This window comes from Lissotriton helveticus, chromosome 2_1 (assembly GCF_964261635.1).
Source record: "Lissotriton helveticus chromosome 2_1, aLisHel1.1, whole genome shotgun sequence".
NCBI classification, from domain to species: domain Eukaryota; kingdom Metazoa; phylum Chordata; class Amphibia; order Caudata; family Salamandridae; genus Lissotriton; species Lissotriton helveticus.
Genome location: NC_136059.1, coordinates 1,248,982,851 through 1,249,005,724, shown reverse-complemented (window position 1 = coordinate 1,249,005,724; position 22,874 = coordinate 1,248,982,851). Strand labels below are relative to the sequence as shown.

The 22,874-nt window shown below is 45.3% G+C and overlaps 1 protein-coding gene across 1 annotated transcript in view; it reads right to left on the bottom strand.

Annotated features, from left to right (window-relative positions):
* Window positions 1-807: 807 nt before the first annotated feature.
* The window catches only part of LOC144818604 (broad substrate specificity ATP-binding cassette transporter ABCG2-like), a 413,780-nt gene continuing 391,713 nt past the window's right edge, over window positions 808-22,874 (bottom strand). Inside the window, exon 16 of the mRNA XM_078676198.1 lies at window positions 808-1,416. Coding sequence (XP_078532324.1) covers window positions 1,269-1,416 — 148 coding nt within the window. The 3' untranslated portion in view covers window positions 808-1,268. The remainder of the gene's footprint in view (window positions 1,417-22,874) is intronic.

The following is a 22,874-nucleotide window of genomic DNA, read 5'->3' as shown; positions in this document are numbered from 1 at the left end:
TTTGGGGGTGCTAGAGGGTGTCAAAGTGACACCCCCTGCACCCTTGTCAAAATCTGTATTTACCGATTCGGTAAATACCGACCGGTAATGCCCCATTCATTCCTATGGGCTTCAAAGCCCATAGGAATGAATGGGCCATTACCGGTCGGTATTTACCGAATCGGTAAATACAGATTTTTACCGATTCGGTAGCAGGAACATCTGGATGTTCCTACATCTCAACCCCTTAGATTTACCGATTTTTAATTACCGAATCGGTATGATTCGGTAATTAAAAATCGGTAAATCTATTTTACCTACATCGGGCCCTAAGTGATTTGCCCAGAATCAGAGGATGTTCAGCGTCGTTACCGAGACACTCGAACCCAGTTCCCCAGATTCGAGGTCGACTGCCCTAGCCGTTAGGCCAACTCCTCTCCCCAAAATGACAATGCCTTTTATTTACGTTTTGGTTTTTAAAACATAAATAAAAGGTATTGTCATTTACCATGCTAATAGCTTAAACTCTCGCAAATGCGAGACCTATTGCATTGCAAATGGTTGTTTTTTTCTTTCTGTAGACATTGACACGCTTTACCTTTCTGTTCTAGTTGCAAGTGTGGCATAACTGTACAATAGGGCTTATGAGACTGGCACTGTTGGTGCCTGGGAATTAACGTTTTACAAAAGCCCAGAGAATTCAACATGCTAGATATGTAAATAATTTTCATTCAGGGAGAAGCCTTCTTATGCGCCGAGAAATAATCTCCAGGCACCGTCATGAAGAACCATCATTTCTCGACCACATCTTTTCACAAGACACAGAAAGCAAATTAGGACAACATTTTAATGAAGATTTTTTTTTTTTACAAAAAAAAATTTCAAAAGAGAATTTTACAAGAATTAATTTGATTACAAATTAAATATTGATTAATTTACTGTACACAGCTCATGAAAGCTTTCATCTTGAATCGAGTGAGACGTTCTTGAGCAAAGTAAGAACAATAAACGAACATAGTTTAATAGTATTTTTTCATACAGTCTATGGTAACAGCACTTTTTTGCAAAGATATAAAAATAAAACTTGTTGAAATTAAAGTGCCCATAATTGAAAGGAAAATAGAAATACAGTAAACTAATGAGGCATTTTGAAAACACATAATTATTTTATGTAACTGTGCACTAAAATGACACCTGCTTGATAAGAGACATTCCTGAAACACGTTTCCAAGCAGTCCCCTGTATCAAAGACCCTTAAATAGTCAATAAAACCGGTCCAGGGTGCTCTCTTAAGTCAGCTTCTTCATGAGGAACAGTTTCAAATAGGCAATGCTAAGAAATATGATGGTCATACACGCCAGGGCCACGTGGTTCTGCCATATGTCCCACGGAGTGGACCCAAGGCCCTGCAGGGCCAAAAACTGCTCTCCAGTGTATCTGAAAGTCAACAGAGAAAAGAAACAAGAGGTCAGTAACCGTCTCACTGCAGTGTGCATTGTTCTCATGATGGGTAATTATTTACAGGGATTTGCAATCCTAGCTTTACTTTGTATACATCGAACGCAACAAACAAAAAAAACGTCTTTTTTGCAGTTTTATATAGCGGGGCTCAGCCCAAGGTGCCTTACAGGAGCACCAGTTGCACTACAAAATGTTTGTCTCACTCCACCTCACTAGCTGTAGCAGCATTTCAGATGCAAAAAGTTACTCCCAAGGTCCTTGAAGGCTACGACCCAGACATGCCAAAAACAGACCACCACATCTATTTTATACACCTTTTGGGAAAAACGAAGCTATTTTTTTAAAATTTTTAAACCAGATAACCCGGTTAGGAGTTCCATATCTCACAGGTAATCATTGGCCTTGGGATGAAAGGGCCCCCGCCCCACAAAGGTTAGGGGTTCCCGTGCGCTAGCAGGGGCCTGTGTTACACTCCTACAGTGTTTTTCGAAAATCAGATCATCTGGTACAACAATAATCAGCACTCAGAGGTAACTGAAAAGTAAAGAGCAGGTTTGCGTTTGTTTTCCCTGAAATTGCCCTTTTACAGCACATCTGTATACAGCTGCCATTGTAATTGGCGTAAGATGTATTGCACCTGATAAAATCAGACTCCACCTTATCAAAATTTATTGAGAACGATAAATACCTCTCAATTACGAGTCTTTGGGGGAATACCATAAGCCCCCCCAAATACTGGCAGGTTTGACTTGCAGATATTTACCACGTGACTCATAATTGCGAGATGTGCTGTACCAGCAGTAACCGCACAATTCACTAGAAACCTGGCCACCTCATAATAAAGTCCTTACTGTGAAAATCTCTGAAACAGTGAGTGCATGTGCTGCAGACAACAGAGCTCCGAAACTAGGTAAGTAATCACCTACATCTGTAAGAGACTCCATCTAGCTGCAGATTCCTTACCGTAGACTAATCCCCAGGCACTAGACTAGATCCAGAAAGTGTCCTTGAGCAGTACCCCCGCGCCTGGAGGTGGTCTCATCTGACTCTGTGTGGCGTGTTGGTGTCATCCGCAGTGCTTTTACAACTCAGGCATGCTGATGTCAGTTACTTTTTTGCGATTTTCCACACCAGAAGCATGGTGCCATGAAGTACACTGACTAATGGTGTGGAAAACTAGGGTTCTGAAAGGAGAAAGCCCTGTCCCGAGAAATCAGTTTGCAGAGTGCGTCTATATCTATATCTACATCTAGATAAGAGCCTCTACCATTACCGTTAAGGTGCTACCCAACGAAAGTAACTTGTTCATCTGATAAGAGACTTCTTGCCGCAGATTCCTTACCTTAGAATAGACATCCAAGAGATACCTCCACAGAGGCAGGTCTGAGGACCAATTTCACACGAGGAAGTCCTGCAGGACCGAACGGGCAAAGTGCCCATCCCTATGGACCTGACTGTCAGACAGCATTGTTTGGTAAACGTGTGCAGGGAAGACCCCTTGCTGCCTGGCAGGAGTCCAGGACTGTAACTCTTCAAGCTAACACAGAGGTTGCCACTTTAGCTCTGGTAGAATGAGCACACAAACCCTCAGGGGTGTGCTTCTTAGTCAATGTGTAGCAGATTTTGATACACAGCTCGATCCACTGTGAGATGGTCCTCTTCTGTACAGCCCGTCCTTTCTTAGCTCTGACATACTCCACGAAGAGTGGGTCATCCACCTGGAACTCTTTTGTGTGGTAAAGGTAGAATAACAATGCTCTTTTTGGGTCCCGACAGAAAGTCACTCCTTTTCCTTGGAGGGATTAGGCAGAGCGTAAATGTAGGCGGAGTGATGGTTTGGCCTACATGAAAAGGAAGAAAGGAATCTCCTGTATGAAGCACCATTTTGTCTGGGTAGATGTTAAGATGCAGAGGCTTGGATGACAAAGCCTGAAGCCCAATGACCCTCATGTTATTACCACCAGGAAGGCCATCTTGATGGTAAGGAGCCTGAGAGGACAGTCCTGCTCAAATGGAGTGCACATCAGGAATGCCAGGACCAGTTTAAGGACCCATAGAGGCAAAACTAAAGGAGTGGGAGGAAACATATGTTGCCGACTTCTCAAAAACGTATATACAATAGTAGATTGGAAATGGGAAGGTTGGTTAGGCAACTGAAGAAAAGTAGAGATTGCAGAAGACAGACCTTAAAAGTACCCAGAGCAGAGCTCTGCTGGGCAAAGGAAAGAACAAACAGGAAAACCTTAAAAAGTAGGGGAAGAAAGGGAATCAATATGTCTTTCTGTATACCATGCCACAAACTATGAACAAAGGCAGGCATCAACCGTTTTGGTAGACAGACGCCTGGCTGTCAAGATAACATTACAGACTTCAGAAGGAAGGTAAAAACCTGTCAACTGTTGCCACTTAATTTCCCTTCAAGAAGGCGGAGTGTTGACAGGTTCAGGTGGAGAACCCTCCCGCTGCCGCTGAGGGAGAAGATCCTCCCAAAAGGATAGCATATTTGGAGGACTAATGGTCATGCCCAACAGATCAGGATACCAATTTCTCCATGCTCAATCTGGAGCCACAAGGATGACTTGGGTCCGGTCATTCCTGATCTTTTTGAGAACTCTGGACAGGAGTGGTATGGGCCGAAAGGCATTTAGGAGGCGTGACCTCCGCTTGAAATGAAAAGTGTCTCTGAGTGAGAGCCACCTTGGAAACTCCAGTTCGCTTAACAGCTGACATTGCACGCTTTTGTCGTTGGTGAACAGACCTAACCAAGGGTCTCCCCACTGCTGAAAGAGACCTCACATCACCTCCAGATGGAGACGCCATTCGTGATCTATTAGACATCTTCTGCTGAGTTCACCGGCTCTGGCTTTCAAAGAACCCAACAGATGTTGAACCACCAGGGATATGCCCTGCTGTTCCAGCCATGTCGAGAGATGCAGGGCCTCTTAACACAGGGTTCATGACCCCACCGCGGGGTGTTATCCATGAACACTTGCACTATCCTTACCTGGATGAAAGGTAGAAAGGCTTTCAATACCAGTCGGATCGGTCTAGGCTCCAGCAGGTTGATGTGGGGTCTGGATTCCGGTGGAGACCAGAGTCCTCTGATCCCCACCCCTCCCAGATGGCTGCCCCATGCCAGGAGTAACACATCTGTCACTACCGTCAGATCTGGTTGGGAAAGGGGTCTGCCACTGACTCAATTGCAGTTCGGAAGCCACCACCGCAGGTTCTTTGCTGTTCCCTCCAAGATCTGGACAATGTTGGAGAGCTTCCCCTGATGTTGCACCCACTGGAACTTCAGGTCCAACTGCAAATCCCACATATGCCAACGATATTACAGCCTTATTATCCTGAACTCGCCATTTGGGAGGATAAGCCCTAAACTGCATAGTGTCCAGAACAGCCCTGATGAAAGGAAACTTCTTGGAGGGAGTCAGGTGTGACTTTGGCACATTGACAGTGAATCCATCCCAGTGAATGCAGGAGGTCTGCCTTAGTCAGAAGGTGGGAGACAACAGCTTCGGGAGAGCCCATCTTCAACAGGCAGTCATCAAAATTGGGGAAGACTGGCACCCGTAATCTCTGCAGATGAGCTGCAACCACTGCCATCATCTTGGTTAACGCCCGAGGGGCTCTGGTAAGACCAAAAGGGAGCACAGCGAACTAAAAATGCTTGTGGCCCACAGTGAACCGCAGGTAATGCCTGTGGGCAGGCAAGATGGGAATGTGAAAGTATGTAGACTGCAAGTCCAATGCTACCATTCGGTCTCCAGGGTCCAGGGCTTGAGCAAGAGTGAGCATCTTGAATTTCTCCTTCTTGAGGAAGGAATTGAGAAAGTGCAGGTTGAGGATAGGACAAAGGCCTCCGTCCTTTGTGGGCACCAAAAAGTAGCGAGAATGCAACTACAACCTTTCTAGCATCAGCACACTCTCTATGAATCCTTTGGCCAAAAAAGCTGTCACTTTCAGGCAGATAAGAGATGGGTGGTCCTCCCTCAGCCTCTTGTAAGTAGGTGGATTGTAGGGAGGTGTAGTCTCGAAGGGGAGGGAATAGCACCCTGAACAATCTGCAAACCCCACCTGTACGATGTTATGGACTGCCAGCAGGGCAGTTGATGGCGAATCCTTCCGTCCACTGTGTGCCCATGATGATAAACGAGCAGACTAGGAGGGTTCGGAGGCTGCGGCTGCTGAATGGTTGGTGGACTGACACAACCGCTGCCAACCCAACCCACAGGGCTGGTAGGTACCATGTTCATGGCCATGCAGAGACCGGAAAGCTTGAGCGCTGTGGTGGCATGGTTGGTAAGGGCATGGCTGTACCCTTTCATGGCCATGAAAGGCGGACTGGGGTGACAAGGGGTAACAGAAAGCCCCAAAGACCCTTCCATAGCCCTGCTGTCATTAAAGCGCACAAGCGCCAAATCCGCCTTGTCTTTGAAGAGATGGGAGCCATCAAAGGGCATGCCTATGAGTGAGGACATGACATCCCCAGACAAGCCAGTAGTCCAGTGGTTCCCAAACTTTTTCGACCCTTGGCTCCCTTGAGCTATTGGCTGTTGGTCGGGGCTAGCCATTATGTTACTTTTTTTTGGCAGCTGGGAGAAGTAAGTCTGGCCACGGGAGTACTTTTATTTTTCTCCCTGAAAATATTTGGACTGAAGCTGATGAAGGTGTTCTAATCATGCAGCCTCCCTCTTGGCTGAAGCCCCCACAGTGCCAGCAGGGTGCACGTTCACAGATGCAGGTGGTAGGCCCTTCCCTCCAGCCTGGTGCTCCTAGAGCGTCTCAGAGATGATGTATTTACCTTCGGCCTCCTCTTGGTATGTTTGTAGGATGCACACCATGCGCACATGGAGCAGCAGGCATCCTGGGCCTGCTCTCACTTCTCCACTAAAGCTCACTCAGAATGCCAGCAGCCTCATTCTACATCCTGTGGTAAATAAATAAATAATACCCTATTTTTGAATGCTTAAATGAATAACAGATAGCTCAATAAATAAGAGTCAAGATTCGAGGTAGTAGGAGTTTTTGCAGGTTTATTACAGCATAAGGACAGGATCAGGACAACCTGCATAGGAAGAGCAGAATGACAGGGCCCAGCAGGACAACTGGGACCCAGTAGGGGAAAAGGATGCCCAGCAGCTGCTGGGGCTAGGTCTGGGATGAGCTTGGAATGAGCGCGCTAGCATTCAATAACAAGATACAGGCATATATACATAGCGCAAACACATAGCAGTACTTTGCAGTAGGCGTAACAGTGGGTGGAGTAGAAGGCGTGACGTGTAGCAGTCGCGAAAGATAACAGTAAAAGTGGGTGTAACTGGGAGTTTACATAGACATGTGATGCAAACGTAACAGAATATGTCATGAATGGGCGGAAACATAGGAGGGGGGTACCTAAGGAGCCGGGACCTCTAACCTAATGGTGCGCGAAAACGGGCAATGACGTGTTACTAGGAGAAGCTGGGGGCTACGAACTCTGTGCTAGGAGTAGAGACTAGAGTCTGGAGGGTCGGAGCGACATGTACCTAAACCCTATCTAGTATCTGATGTTTAGGGAACATGTTGATATAAACTAAGAGTCAGGAGGGGAAAAGCTAACTTGATTCTAAGACTGGACCATGCATTATTCTACACGTAGTGCGTGATGAAGAATATTAAATGACCATTAATACAGTATTTCTCTAACGTGGAGCCGAATAGGCTAGACAATGACGGAAACTATTGATGCAGTTCAGTAGCTTAGGAATGCAGAAGAGGAGGACTGAACTGATAACTGGAACTATAACATACTTTTGGCAGACTCAGAGGCAGAGCCAAGCTGCACCGGGCACTGCGAGGCAGGAAGTAAGTGAAAGGTCGAGGATACAGGTGGGGGCTGTATCGCTCCTCAGCGAGGCTTTCAGGAGACAGGAGCTGAATCTGTGGTCCGGGCCCTGTTGAGGCCTAGAAACGGGGACTTTATAATTGAATAACGTGCATACTGAGAAACGTGGCAACATAACTTTACATAGGCCTGATATTCGTATTATTCACGAGGGCTGGAAAATGACATATCAGAGATGGACACAACTATAATTGCGTCAGTAATCAGACATGGGGAATAACATATGCATATTGGTCATGCACACATAACATATGATGGATGAGGCGTAGGGACACAGAACATGGCGAAATTTACTTTTCCACATTCCCTCCTTGTCACTACGTTTTCATCAGGAAACATCAATATTCATGATACCGTCTATCATTTCATACAGTACCATTTGCTCGTCTCGAATTGTCTTAGAACGGGATTTAGAACGGGGCTTGGGACTAGGAATACAAGAGGTAGCACACATGCTGCAAATCGCAGGGCCACATTGTATACAGAGGCAGCAGCTAAATATAATCGCTACTGCAATACCTAGAAAGGACAGGACTTTCCATCCCCATGCGGAAATTACATTCCAGAACCAACCGGACCATGTCCAGGTGCCTGGATCTTGATGTAACAGGTGGGCAATTTTATGGAGTCTGGTTATAGCTGAATAAACAGACGGCGCGTTATTTGGAATGAAAATGCAACAACTGGATCCGAGAATTCTACAGGCCCCGCCCCTATCGGCCAGTATGACGTCAAGGACGAGACGATTCTGTAAAACGACAAATCTCATAGCAGATTGTTCTTCGGTGAGGTTACCTAGAGCAGAGGCAGTCTCATTTACTACAGCTTCAAGGGTTCTTGTTAGCCTACGGATCAGTTTACTATTCTGGACAGGTCCTATGAAAAAGAAGAAACCCTTATTGAAATCTGTATACTGTTCTAGAGTAGTTTCAGTTTGATCGACAATTGGGGACTCTCTTCGATGTCTAGTGTGTACTAAGAAAGAATTCCTATGATAATCAGGTGGGGCTAGAAAAACAGGTGGCAGTAGGAAGGCAATGTAACAGGTTCCCTCCCAATCGAGGGGCAGACGGACATATGCAGTTTGACCACAAACAAAATAAGAATGACGTGAAGCTTTGAAAATAGATTTCCCACTGTCACTATACTGGATAACAGTAGTACATTCACTATGACCTATGTGTACAGAACCATAACTACGGACACATAATTCGCCTTTGACTGGTAGTACTGAAATAGCAGGTAAGTCTGGAGTAGTATCAGACTGAACATTCAGAACCATGAAATTCGACGAATAATTTCCTAAATTATATACCTCATTTTCTAAATCTAAACCTGTTCTGTGGGGGAAACCTTGCTTGTCTGGAAAACATGTACTGTTAAGAAAAGACATATCTGTTGAGGATGACGTTAACGTGGACCATGCTCCACACGAACCATTGTGTGAGAATGGATAAGGAAAGAGTGGCAGAACTCCCTTCGATGTCTGGAAAGGGGGGAGTCGACCACACACCCAACAATTAGTGGCATTGCTGGTCTGGTGTGAATAATGTAACATACGGATGAATGTGTTATTACGCATGGCAAGGCGGTATGAATATTCGTGAGGAGGCAGATCACTAAACGTGTGCTCTACTGTAGCATTAGCAGACATATTTACATGAGGAACAGGTAAATACAGGAAAAATGCGTAGCTGGTGCAGGAAATCATTATGCTGAGAAATAATATGAAACTCAGAAAAACGATACATTGTAGTGAACTGCGACTAACTCTCTCACTATGGGGGTCTATTTTATACATGTCAGAAACAGTCTAACCGTTTCACCTAGGGGAGGACTTATACAATCAAACTGGCTGACTTATTAGACCTGAGCTTTAACTTATACTCCTGTTGCGGAGTTTTCTCTAACAAGGGAGGGGTTGTAACAAAGTCTGGTGCGGGACAGTCCTTTAAAACAATGTTCTGGCAATCCTTCGAATCCTGGGAAATGTTCTTGGCAATGTCTTTGACGACTGGCTTTGATCCTTTAAAAAGTTTTACATGGGAGAGGTGCACCCACCCCTTCCTGCCTTCTAGCTTGACGGCAGTTCGGGTGGTCAAAAGGACTTGACGTGGCTCTTTCCAACGTGGTTCCAGCGGACTTGATCGGTCAAAGTTGCGGACAAGAACCATCGATCCTGGAACGATCTCGTGCGGTGCCACCTCGGTATTGTCTGGAAATGCGGCGGCAACCTGTGAACGACATGAGTTGAGGGCAGACATCAAGGAAGCTAGGTAATCTGTCAGCATATTACATGAAACATCGGTAATACTTCGGGGTCTAGGAGTACCCCACATGTTAGGGGGGCGGCCGAATACGACCTCATACGGGGACAGACCTGATCTGGAATGTGCGACCATTCGCATGTAGAACAGAGCGACTGGCAAAGCTACTAACCAGTCTACACCTTTGTCTTTACAGACTTTTGCTATACGGATTTTCAGAGTCTGATTATGTCTCTCGACTAGACCAGCTGCTTCTGGATGGCGTACACAATGAAACTTCCACTGGTACCCTAACAACAGGGAAACGTGTCTCATGAGTTCTGATGAGAATGGCTGACCGTTATCAGAATATACGACTCTAGGGAGTCCGTATCTAGGGAAAAATTCACGAACCAACTGCTTGGCAGTGGTCGCAGCTGTGTAATCTGGGACTGGATATGCCTCTGTCCATCTGGACAAAGCGCATACTACTACAAGGACATACTTGAAACCTCGACATCGCTCCATTTGAATATAATCCATCTGGAGGACCTCAAAAGGGTGGTCAGGGGGCTGGAAACCACCTTGTTCCACCGGGACACCTTTACCTGGATTAAACTGACAACATATCATACAGGTACGGACTTTCTGCTTGGCTGCAGCTCGTAAATGCTTGTTGAACCAAATGTTCTGGATACTGTCTAACATAGCTTTTTCTCCTAAATGTGCTGGACTATGTGCGGTATTGATAATGACTTGAACCATAGAATCGGGGAGAAACCATGTGGCTCTACCCTTCGTTAACCATCCTTGATCTGTCTGGACCCCTCCTTGTACAGACCATTTCTTGATTTCATCGGGAGTAGCATGTGACTGGATATCTATGACATCTTGTGTAGGGTCCTTAACTGTCATGCATGTAATCAGATCTGGAGTATGTGTCTGATTAACTGGAATGTCTGGAGTCTGTGCTGTAAGCTTGGCTGTGCGGTCTGCTAAATCATTACCTTGGGAAATAATGTCTGTAACTTTCGTGTGTGCTTTGCACTTCATGATAGCAATAGATGTCGGTAAATGTATGGCATCTAACAGGGCTTGAATAAGGAGACCATGCTGAATCTTGGTTCCATGAGAAGTCATAAAACCTCTCTCCTGCCAGAGCACTCCGAAGTCGTGTACAACTCCGAATGCGTAACGTGAATCTGTGTAAACATTAACTTTCAGGTTCTTAGCGTGTATACAGGCTTGTGTTAGAGCGACTAGCTCTGCTGCTTGAGCGGACAGGGTATCAATACGTTGTGTTTCAATAACTTCAGTGTCAGTAGTCACTGCATACGCGGCGACTAGTTCTCCTGTACTAGTTCTCATACATGAACCATCCACATAAAGTGTCAGGTCAGGATCTAGTAATGGAATGTCTGTAAGGTCTTGTCTGGGCTTTGTCGTAATGTTAACTACTTCCACACAATCATGTGTGTCTGGATTTGAACTAACTGATGGTAACAGTGTAGCAGGATTCAGGACGTTGCAGCGTCTAATTTCTATGTGTGGCTGGAACAGTGTCAATTCATAACCTGTTAAGCGTGCAATTGTCAAGTGCTGAGTCTGTGTTCGGTTTAAAAGAACTTCTACTGAATGTGGTACTTGTACTGTCAGGGAATGTCCTAAAACTATGGAATCACTTTGTCTGATAGCTAGTGCTGTGGCTGCAACTGACTTCAGGCACGCAGGTAACGCCTGGGCGACTGGATCTAATGTGCTCGAAAAATAAGCACAGGGCTTGTATTGACCTGCTTGATCTTGTGTGAGAACAGATAATGCTGTACCTTCGCGTTCTGTAACGAAAAGTGTAAAAGGCTTACTGTAGTTCGGTGTAGCTAGAACTGGAGCTTGACATAGGGCTTTCTTTAACTCGTTGAAACTAAGTGTATGATCAGGTGTCCAAGGGAGGACAGTCGATACGGCTGCCTCCTGTGTCGTTAACTGTATCAGTGGCTTGGCTAGAAATGCATACTGGGGAATCCATTGTCTACAATAAGAAGTAAGGCCGATAAAAGCACGTACCTCCTTCTGGGTTCTGGGCTGGGGAAGACTCGCTATTAACTGGATACGGTCGGGTGTCAACTGCCTACCCCTCTTGGACAGCAAGTGTCCTAAGTATACCACTTGCTGGACACAGAATTGAAGCTTTGAAGGTGACACCTTGTGTCCCATCTCGGCTAGAAAATACAGAACTGTGAGTGATGCTCGCTCGCAGTCACGTTCAGAACGGGCTGTGATCAGTAGATCATCGACATACTGGAGCAGGGCAGTGTCAGTTGGCATGTGAATGTTGTCTAGTTGTCTCTTGAGTGCTTGACTGTAAATACTAGGACTTTCTGTGAAACCTTGAGGAGCGCGTGTAAACATATAGCTCCTTCCATTTAAACAAAATCCGAAAAGAAACTGGCTGTCTGGATGAATTGGAACACTAAAAAATGCATTCTTGAGGTCAATAACAGTGAAAAACATGGCTTCGGAATCAATGGCAGTTAACAGGGAAGAAATGTCTGGAACAACTGGGTACTGAGGAATAATACATTTATTAAGCTCTCGTAAATCAATCACTAATCGATATACTGGGGGTGCATTCGGATCAGTACGTTTCATAACAGGAATGATCGGAGAATTACATACATTGGAGTCAGTTTCTACAACTACTCCTTGAGCCATGAGCTCGTCAATAATTTTGGATAAGGCTGCTACAGCCTCAGGTGGCAATCTGTACTGTCTGATTCGGGGTAACACTACACCTGGTTTGAGAGTCACACGATAGGGTGTGATTTGCATGTAACCTACATCAGTTGGACCTTGCGCCCATAAATGTTGCGGAACATTAGACAATCTTGAATCAAAATCTCGTAATACATAGTGACCCTTAAAGTCACGTAGGAACAGACGTATTCCCTCTGGGGAACAACAAATAACTGCACCTAATTCTTTCAATGTTTTAATACCTAACAGATTTTCTGGACATGACTTAGTAAGTAACAGATCAGTAGTACTGGACAATGGACCTACTTCTAAAGTAACTGGCTGTGATATTTCATTAACTATGGGTTTTCCTGAAAATCCAAGGGAAACATTTCTTGAGCCTGAGAGCGGAGCCCCTGGAACTTCGGCATGACTAATTGTGGTCCTACTTGCCCCTGTATCGATCAAAAATTTTCTGTCTTTCCCTAATACTTGGCTATGAACATAGGGACCTTCTTGGTCTACAGGTATCTCGATGAGAGGCAAGCCTACCTCCCTCTCTAGGCTGTTTCATGAATATGACTGGTACTCTGGATACTCGGACTGTGCATACTGGTACATCTGCGACGTAACGTGCTGTGTTGCAGCAATAGGCTGCGGTACTGTAACTGTCGGTTGTGCATTCTGTGACTGAGGAATCTGTGAAACTTGTTCCTGTCTAGGCGGACGTGGTCTTTCTTTAGTCTTACCAGTAGCTATATTGTGCTTCAGAACTGCACACTCGTTTATAAAATGACCTGGCTGTTTACAATAATTGCAGTTCCCTTTAACGGGAGCTGCAGGATGACTGGCTTGATTCGGACCCCTCTTCTGACTGTCTTGAGGAACAGATTGTGCAACTAGCACTTTCATTTTTGTGTCTTTCATACGTTTTCTTTCGTGTTCTTGCTCTTCTCTGATTCTATTCTGGTGATACTGGAGCATCTGGAGCATCTGGGACGGACTATTAGCTTGCCAGGTGCTTTCGACTTTCAAAACTCGATTTTTAATTTGTGGACTTGAATTCTCGACTAATTTGGTAACGAAAAGATGAGGGTATGACTCACTACTTGTCTTGAGACCACTGTTAATACTGAAACATTTCTCGAATCTAGAATAAAAATCACTAATATCCTCTTCTTGTTTCTGTTTACAGGCTGAGATTGCATCCCAGTCTTCTTTTCTCGTTGTCAATAATCTGGGTAAAACTTGAATCAATAATTCTGGTAATTCTTTACATTTATCTCCAAGACCGGTACCTGGTACTCGTGCCTTGTCTTCAGCTTCTAGAGCTGTCCAATCGATCTTTTTCTCTCCCACCTCCCATTCTTTTTCTTTTAACTTTTCATATACCCCTGCGGGTAACAGGACCTTTAACATTTTAATGATATCTGGGTAAGTGTATTCTCCCATACGGAGCATGTCTTTTAATTCTCTATGGAACCCTGCTGGATCTTTGTCATGACAGGGAATTAATTTCTTCATTTCAAGAAGTTCCATCTTTGATATTGGAGTGTATACAAACACTCGTTGCATTACGCCACCCGCCCCTTGGACTGGGTGGACTTCTCGTAACGGATTCTGTCTGTCTATGTAGAATGATTTATTTTCTGGGGGTGAGATATGAACAAAATGCGGGTTCAGGAACGTTCTATACTTGTGGCGCTGTTCTAAAATGACACTAATCAAATCGGTACCTAGACCCCTCCATCTATACTGGAGTAACTCGTTCAGGACATCGTGTAACGGACCTGGATCAGAATGTTGACCCTCATACAGAGTAATGAGGTGCTGAATCATATACATACCCACTAGTCGTTGCTCGGCTGGGGGCAATTTCAGAAACATTTGTGCCACTATTTCGTCTGGAAAAGTGGTAGAATCAGTAATCCATCGGACTGCTGATCGGGCTAGTTCTTGTTCATGCATAGTACTTAATTCGCTATAACCGACTCGTGATTTCAGAATATGATCGGTAGCTTGAAATACTTGTTCTAGAGAGCGAGGCTCTCGTTCTGGATGATGGAAAACAGACTTAGGTTCTGGACGTAAATGGCGATCTGGAAATCTGGATTTTCCTACATACGCTATTCTGACGGGATTCTCGTCTTCCTCTTCAGGATCAGAGATACTTTCTTTCTCGCTTACTTGTGCTGCTTTACGCTGTTCGTGTAACCTTATTATTTCTTTACGAATTTTCTTGTACATACTTTCCATAGCACTAATGGTCTTGTGCTTACCCTCGGCTATATTATCACTCCACCTTGTTAGGATTCTCATGTCGGCGGGATCTTTAGTCGGGTAATCTTGTTCTCTTATTAGACAATTGATCAGGAACTTTAATATCATGAGCTGAATCTCGGCTTTTCTTTGGGACATAATCTCGCCTATACTTTCTGGATCATCCCCTGTACGGATGAAACGATATATTCTGTCTAGATCTTCTTTCATATTCGGTAAGGTGACTAGATACTCGGTCACTCTCCTTACACGTACGGAATATAAAACCATATTATACTCGCCTGGGACTGGATCATAGACACATTCGCCAAGGGCTTGTCTGATTTCTGTGACAGACTTATTACTTTTAGGAGTACGCTGTGATGCTTGAGCATGTAATTCGAGTGCTGATAAACGCTTGTGTGGCGGCGGGGTTTGAGGAAGACCTCCTCCCGCGGCCCCTAAACTGGAATCGTCGACTGACATTCTTCGTCCTGGCAGAGTCGGTAATTGTAACGTGGGCTGGACTTGTATGGCGGACTGGGCCGGGGGAGCTGTTAAGGGCACCCCGGTGTCTGGAGGAGCAGGAAGTGCCTGATTTACAGGGACTGGCGGAGCGCGAACAGGATTTGCATATTCGGGGACTGTGTCGTCCAAATAGGACGAAATAAAAATATCAGCTGCGGTCTGTTTGTGACGTAGCTTGGTCGGAACTAATGGCGGCGGGAAATTACTGGATGCCTCTGGGGTCGCTTTTGGCAAACCTTCGGCAAGGAGAGGATACATACCCTTAATTAGGGCATGCCTCTGTCTGTCTGACTGTTCGGTTTTGACTTGTTCACCTATCTCGATTAATTCTCTTTCTTGGGCTCGTTCCTGGGATTCTCTACTTAACTCTGACTTTCTGACTTCCTTTTCCGTTCTTCTATGAGCTTCCTTGCGCCATAACTCGATGGCATCTTTCTGTGACTGTCTGGCTTTCTTTTTCCATAATGCTTCTTCTACTCGCATGATACATTCGGCATCCCATGTACCCGATACGGGCCATCTATACTTTTCTTCTAACTGTTTGGTATACTCTACCCATAAATCTAGATACATTATGGCGCTTATGCCATGTTTCTGATACATAAAATGACCTGGACTGTCCCTAGGCGGAACAGGAACTGCTTCCTCTAACAGACCCTTTCTAGTTTTCAACTGACGTAATCTTGAAAAGAGCGGCATTGTAAACTTAAATCGGAACACAATACAATACACGAAGAACAATAACAATTGGGAAAACAATTCAGGCATACCACGACATTGAAAATACATTAAACAATATCATAACATAACAGTTCGAACAGAATATTACCTGAAAATACTGAAAACAGAAACAGAACAGAATTCTCGAGAACGGAACAGACTAGAGTTACTGGATGCACTGCTGTAACAGTACGGAACATACCGGTCCCATAACGGAACGCATCAAGACCCGTATCCACCTAGGTGAACACTTCGTTTGTGGGCTTGGGTACCACCAACCCACAGACCAGAGTCAATTTAGACTGACCCTGTCGAGACACTACCCCAGCAATGGTACTCACCGGGCAGTACGGAACGGAAGGCCTCGGACGGGACTGGACTACGACGACGAACTTCGGACTTCGGACTTCAGTTACGGGTGGGCCTCCGGATACCTCGGACCTTGGACTCTCAGCTTGGGCTCTGGTCGGGACTCGCCGCGTTCCTCCACCGTCTCGTTCGGATGCTGGACCGCCTCCTCCGTCTCCTCCGTGGGCCTGAGGGATACTTGAAGCAGAAATATCTGCACGTGGCCGGTATGGTTCCGTCACGGCTGCAGAGGGTCAGGGGGTCGGCGTGGCTTCACCGACGCGTGGGGAAAGGGCAAGTCCCTATTCGGGCGCCATTATGTGGTAAATAAATAAATAATACCCTATTTTTGAATGCTTAAATGAATAACAGATAGCTCAATAAATAAGAGTCAAGATTCGAGGTAGTAGGAGTTTTTGCAGGTTTATTACAGCATAAGGACAGGATCAGGACAACCTGCATAGGAAGAGCAGAATGACAGGGCCCAGCAGGACAACTGGGACCCAGTAGGGGAAAAGGATGCCCAGCAGCTGCTGGGGCTAGGTCTGGGATGAGCTTGGAATGAGCGCGCTAGCATTCAATAACAAGATACAGGCATATATACATAGCGCAAACACATAGCAGTACTTTGCAGTAGGCGTAACAGTGGGTGGAGTAGAAGGCGTGACGTGTAGCAGTCGCGAAAGATAACAGTAAAAGTGGGTGTAACTGGGAGTTTACATAGACATGTGATGCAAACGTAACAGAATATGTCATGAATGGGCGGAAACATAGGAGGGGGGTACCTAAGGAGCCGGGACCTCTAACCTAATGGTGCGCGAAAACGGGCAATGACGTGTTACTAGGAGAAGCTGGGGGCTACGAACTCTGTGCTAGGAGTAGAGACTAGAGTCTGGAGGGTCGGAGCGACATGTACCTAAACCCTATCTAGTATCTGATGTTTAGGGAACATGTTGATATAAACTAAGAGTCAGGAGGGGAAAAGCTAACTTGATTCTAAGACTGGACCATGCATTATTCTACACGTAGTGCGTGATGAAGAATATTAAATGACCATTAATACAGTATTTCTCTAACGTGGAGCCGAATAGGCTAGACAATGACGGAAACTATTGATGCAGTTCAGTAGCTTAGGAATGCAGAAGAGGAGGACTGAACTGATAACTGGAACTATAACATACTTTTGGCAGACTCAGAGGCAGAGCCAAGCTGCACCGGGCACTGCGAGGCAGGAAGTAAGTGAAAGGTCGAGGATACAGGTGGGGGCTGTATCGCTCCTCAGCGAGGCTTTCAGGAGACAGGAGCTGAATCTGTGGTCCGGGCCCTGTTGAGGCCTAGAAACGGGGACTTTATAATTGAATAACGTGCATACTGAGAAACGTGGCAACATAACTTTACATAGGCCTGATATTCGTATTATTCACGAGGGCTGGAAAATGACATATCAGAGATGGACACAACTATAATTGCGTCAGTAATCAGACATGGGGAATAACATATGCATATTGGTCATGCACACATAACATATGATGGATGAGGCGTAGGGACACAGAACATGGCGAAATTTACTTTTCCACAATCCCGGTATTTGGGGACTCACCTTGTGCCTGCTGCCCAATCTCCCCTCAAGCCCCATCAGTTTGTTCAGGAAAGGAGGTAATCACCTTGGAATTGCTGCCCTGTGTACACTCTATCACCCTCACAGTGCTAAAAGCACCCACTCAATTCCGGAGCAGGAGAGGGATAACCTTTGGCCCACGGTCCCTTTTTCCCTTCCGATTCCGTGGTGTTCAAGCTCAGTGCTGGAGGTGAAGGTGCCAGCCCTCTCAGTGTGCCAGGGTTGTGCGCATGCAGGAAGGGAAGGCCGCAAATTGTGCCCACTGTCCATCTCCACTAGCCCCTTCAGTGTGCCAGCACCTTGCCTTGGGGTTGTACTTCCCACCTAGGATCTCCTACCTCCTCAGTGTTCCAGTTGCGTACCTGGGAGAGGAAGTTCATACCTAGTTTCTCCATCCTCCCCTTCACCTGGCCCCTCATTGTCCCAGTCCCGTGCCTCGAGGTTGAGGTGCACATCCTGCGCTTGCTGTCCCTTTCTCCACCCACCCCTCAGTGCACCCGTCCCAGAGTGGAGGTGGTCACATTGGGCTTGCTGCTGCCAATGGCCCTGGGCCGGATGGAGCCAGTCTCCTGGCACAGGATCATTGAGACCAGTGGCGGCTGGTGACATCTGAAAGTGGTGAGGCGTAGAACAATTGTTGTACAGCACTATAGCGAGCGAGCCTGACCACCTACGGTGGTTTTGGGGGGGTTCTCCCCCGAGAACATTTTGAAAAAAGAGTGGGCAAATGGTGCATTTTCAAGCAAATTTGAGAAAGTTGGAAGGTTACTATAGCAATTGTGAATCTGTTCTAACAAAGACCGGCAAAACTGTCGCTTGTTCTGCTGACATCCTATGTGCGCAGAAAGAAACCAATATACTATTGGGTGTAAGGTTATGTTTGCCTAAAACAAGAATATAATCATGCACACATTGACACATGCCCCAGTGATTTACGGCACAAAAAGGGCGGGTGCACGCACTGCCAACCCTTTCAACCATGCACAAAGTCCACACAATGCCTCCCCCCTGCATTTGCCCTGCACCTCGTAACATCACAGTGATATTACATCATAAGCCTTCCATTCACAGGATTCTGCTTCTACTTATGAGCAGAAAAACACTCCACACATTTTTAGGGCTGGCCTGAAAAATAAGCGCTAGCTGTCACACCAGACTATTATTTTTCAAAACAATTATGCAAAATAAACATAAGTAGAGGGGCTTTGGTCTGTGGACTTTGCCTATTAGTGTGTTAAATTGTGGTTTACCTCTTGCGCCCACCCACCACAACATACTGCCTAGGTTAACCAACTGTACCCATTAGCTCCCCTCACTTTGACTGACTGCACAAAGGCTCTGCATATAATTTGAACTTGCCTAAAAACGGTTCATTTCTCTTATGTGACGGAACTGGTTTAAAGTATTTTATTTTGTTTATATTAACTTTAAATACCAGCTGTTTATTATGCATGTGCATGTGGTGCCCAATTAGATGGCACTTGCTTGCAATAAATAAAATGAAAAAAAATAACCACTGCACCTGCTTGCGGAGGGCAGACAACATATTAGCTTTGCGCGTGTGTGCAATGTATGTATGTCCTCAGCTGTCACACACTTTATAACTTTTGCATTTCAAAAAGGGTATTAGGGTCACCCCAAATTGATCGACACCTCCTACTCAAGTCGAGCACCCGTGAGGTTGACTATTTTCATCCCTGCTTCACCCGTACAGGCGAGTCGTGTTTTATAAAGTAAGACATTAGAATAAAAAGATGTTTGTATATATTTCACGACCTGACAGTCGAGCAGAATGGATGAAAAATACAAATCTTGCACGCCCTCCGCCCCCTACCCCTCAGCACACTCCGCCAAAAATGGGATCTATAAATAAGCAGACAAGGAGAGATATTTGTATATTGCAGTAGGGTTTTAAAGGGATTTTTCTGCATGGTCAGGATGCTGGGCTGTGATTATATATTGATTTTGTGTAATTAGTTTTCCCGGGGACTATCCTCCTTGCTGATGGCTTGGAAATTTCAGAACCAGGGAAGAACTGCAACTGGTCGTGGAAATTATTACTTAGCAGATTGATATGAGGAGGAAATAAGGGGGAGGGGCGGAGGGCATTTGTGTTGCGAAGTAAACAACACAGGCAGTGACACACACAAAATATTGGCAGTTCCGTCCAGAGACAGGCATTGGAAAGACCTTAATGATATCAAATACAAAATGGTGTTACGGATATGTAGGCCGAAAATACCCACATATTTAAGAGTATAGAAAATTACAGGTTACAAATATGTATTTTGCACTTGAATACGCAACATTTAAATATATGCTTATCCAGAGTTCGTGCCGTTTGCGCGAGAAAACTAGTACTAGCACCTCGCCCTTTAATGTCACCAGTTGAAGTTTACGGTCTAATTTCTTGAAATGTGATTTAACTGGTTTTGTTCTAGACCCTCACTCGCTTTGCCCATGTTGTCTGGCCATGTGCTTGGAGGTGCATGCACAAAAGCCCTTTCTTACACAACTGGGGAAACGGTGGCTTGTATAACTTCCCCAAATCTAGGCAGGTCCAAATCTAATTATCGGTAATCCACGTGCAACAGTGGCACTGAGGAGGCAATACGGATTAAAACACTGCAGTCCTTCTGTGAGGTGCGGGTACTCACTCTCTAAGGAAGACTAAATGAGAAATGATATATCTGTAGCACTTAATGCAGTAATTCTTTAAACATATGGTAAACCAATTTAGAAGTATTGGTTCGACTATCTGAAAGGTACAGTAGTATCCTTAGAAGAGCTACCACCGTCTCTTTACAAAATAAGCAGTCCTGCAAAAAAAAAGAATCTATATTCGTATTCTGCATTTAAATCTACAACCGCTCTATTAAGACCGTGAAATTAAGCAATAATCAGAGTTCAGCGGCCCTTCAGGTCTCTGGGCCCTGGTGTCACTGTGCCTGCTGGACTACTAGAAGCCACACTCATGTATCTATTCAACCCACCAATAATTTGCACATCATAGCACCCACCCCCCGCTAACTACCCCCCCCCCCCGTTTCCAGTATGTCAGTTCTTTAAAAGGGCCGGTACTGTCGGACACCGAGTACCAGTACCTGCTATGCTTTGAAAGGCAGAGGGTCAACACTTTTAACCGGAGAACACTGGCGCTTCTCTGTCGAAAACAAGTAATCTTATATATTGCCTGTGCACCTGCACTTCTAGGTTTTCATTTCAAGCACGAATGCGTGTAGGTATTTCTTTTGAGAACAGAAGAGCGAACGCTCTGACTAAAACCTTTATAGCTAATCCAAGTGTTCCGTTTTAGTGTTCCTCGACATATAGCGCTTTAATGCCTCGTTATGTGCCGTTGACAATACAACGATGTTGAAAGTCTGGCACCCAGCTAAGAAGCATGGGTGGCGCCTGCCGCGCCTGACACAGATTGGGTTTACTCTAGAGCTCCTCGCGTTGGCAGGAGAGTTCATGTTTCATGTCCATTTAGTCCCTGTCCGGTCACCTGCATGATCAGACACACACATTCCTGCCCTCTCTTCGCACACAAACGTACACATTTATATTCAACATAGTATAAGTCGCGACTGCCAAGACTGGGGGAGGTTTGTTCGCGTGAGGGGGGGGGAGGGTTAGTAACGGGACGGTAATGTAAATACAATTTAAAACTTACCTTCTTTCGACAGCTACCTCCGAGTCACTCGCCACCACCTCAACTCCTGCTGCTCCAGTCCGGCCCGCGTTTACTAGGCAGCTTCCCTCCAGCTCCCCATAGCCAATCACAAGGCTGCAATGGCAGCGTTGTGATTGGTGAGGCGCAGTGGAGAGCTCCCCAGCCAGGTCTTTTTCTCTATACAGAAAAAGAGAGTGTGTGCAACTGCGCATGACTGGTTTGGTCGGCCCTTGGGCTGAACAAACGGTCAGCACCCAAGACAGTGGGCTATCCACGCCTCCCTTGCACTCGAAGAGGAACGCCCACCCACCCGCGACTTTAAGTGGGAAAAAAAACTGGGGGTGCTCTAAAAGGGGTGTGGCAAATGTATTAAAGGGGTGTGGCCTATCCGAGTAGGGGCGTGGTCTAAATCAAGATAACTAGCATTGTGTGCTTAAGAAAATCATGAAGTCGCATCCAGCAAAGGATAATAAAATAGGCAAAAAAGTATATTTATTAAGTATAAGCCATACAATACCAAACACTTTTAAAAAACATGTAAAAATGATTTACATTACTTAGAAATCTATTGCAGGATTTCCCAAAACCCTTGAAGATATCCACTGTGTCTATTTTGCTGGGGTTTTTCACAACAATTTTCTTCAGCAGACCTTCTACCTTTTGCCAGCCAACTCTTTGCATAGAGCTTTGCGTCAAATGTTTAAAATGGAGGACCCTTGAGTTTTACCCATAAGCATGAAGAAGTGGTCTCTACAAGAAGAGAGGCCCTTGTTGGACTAGCAAATACGTTCATTGCGATGAAACCTCTCTCGCAATCCGCATTACTTGCTTTCAAGGTTTCCATGCAAACCACTAACTTTTTTAATGCTTCAGGGGTTTTCTTTCCACCAAAATCTTTGAAAAGTCTAAACGCCTGGAAAGTATCTCTTGCTGGCAGCTGAAACTCTGAACACAGTTTCTGAAACTCTGTTTCACCATAAAGAATGCATTAATCACCAGAAGGCAAGTTGCCTGCATCTAGCACACTGAAGCTGGCTACAAGTTCGTTCTCAGAATCCGGGGCACATCATTTATTGATATTTACAGACAGACTTTGGTAAAACTGATTTGGATTAAGGGCAACAGAGTTACTTCTACCATGGAAAAGAGGAACATTCTTGAGCCGCAGTAAGTCCTTCATTGCTCTAAATATACGTACTTGACTAACCAAAAGTCTATGGGCATTAACAATTGTAATGTCTCTCCTCTGTAACGAGAGTGATAGGTCTTTGAGCTCTTGAAGTGCAGCACACATTACCCCCAAATCTCTGATAAAAGAATAGGATGTAAGCTGCTTCAAGAGACCTTCATACTTACTCCGGTCTCTTATGGGTCTGGATGGGTCTTTAGAAGCATTCTCAAAATGTTTGCACAAGG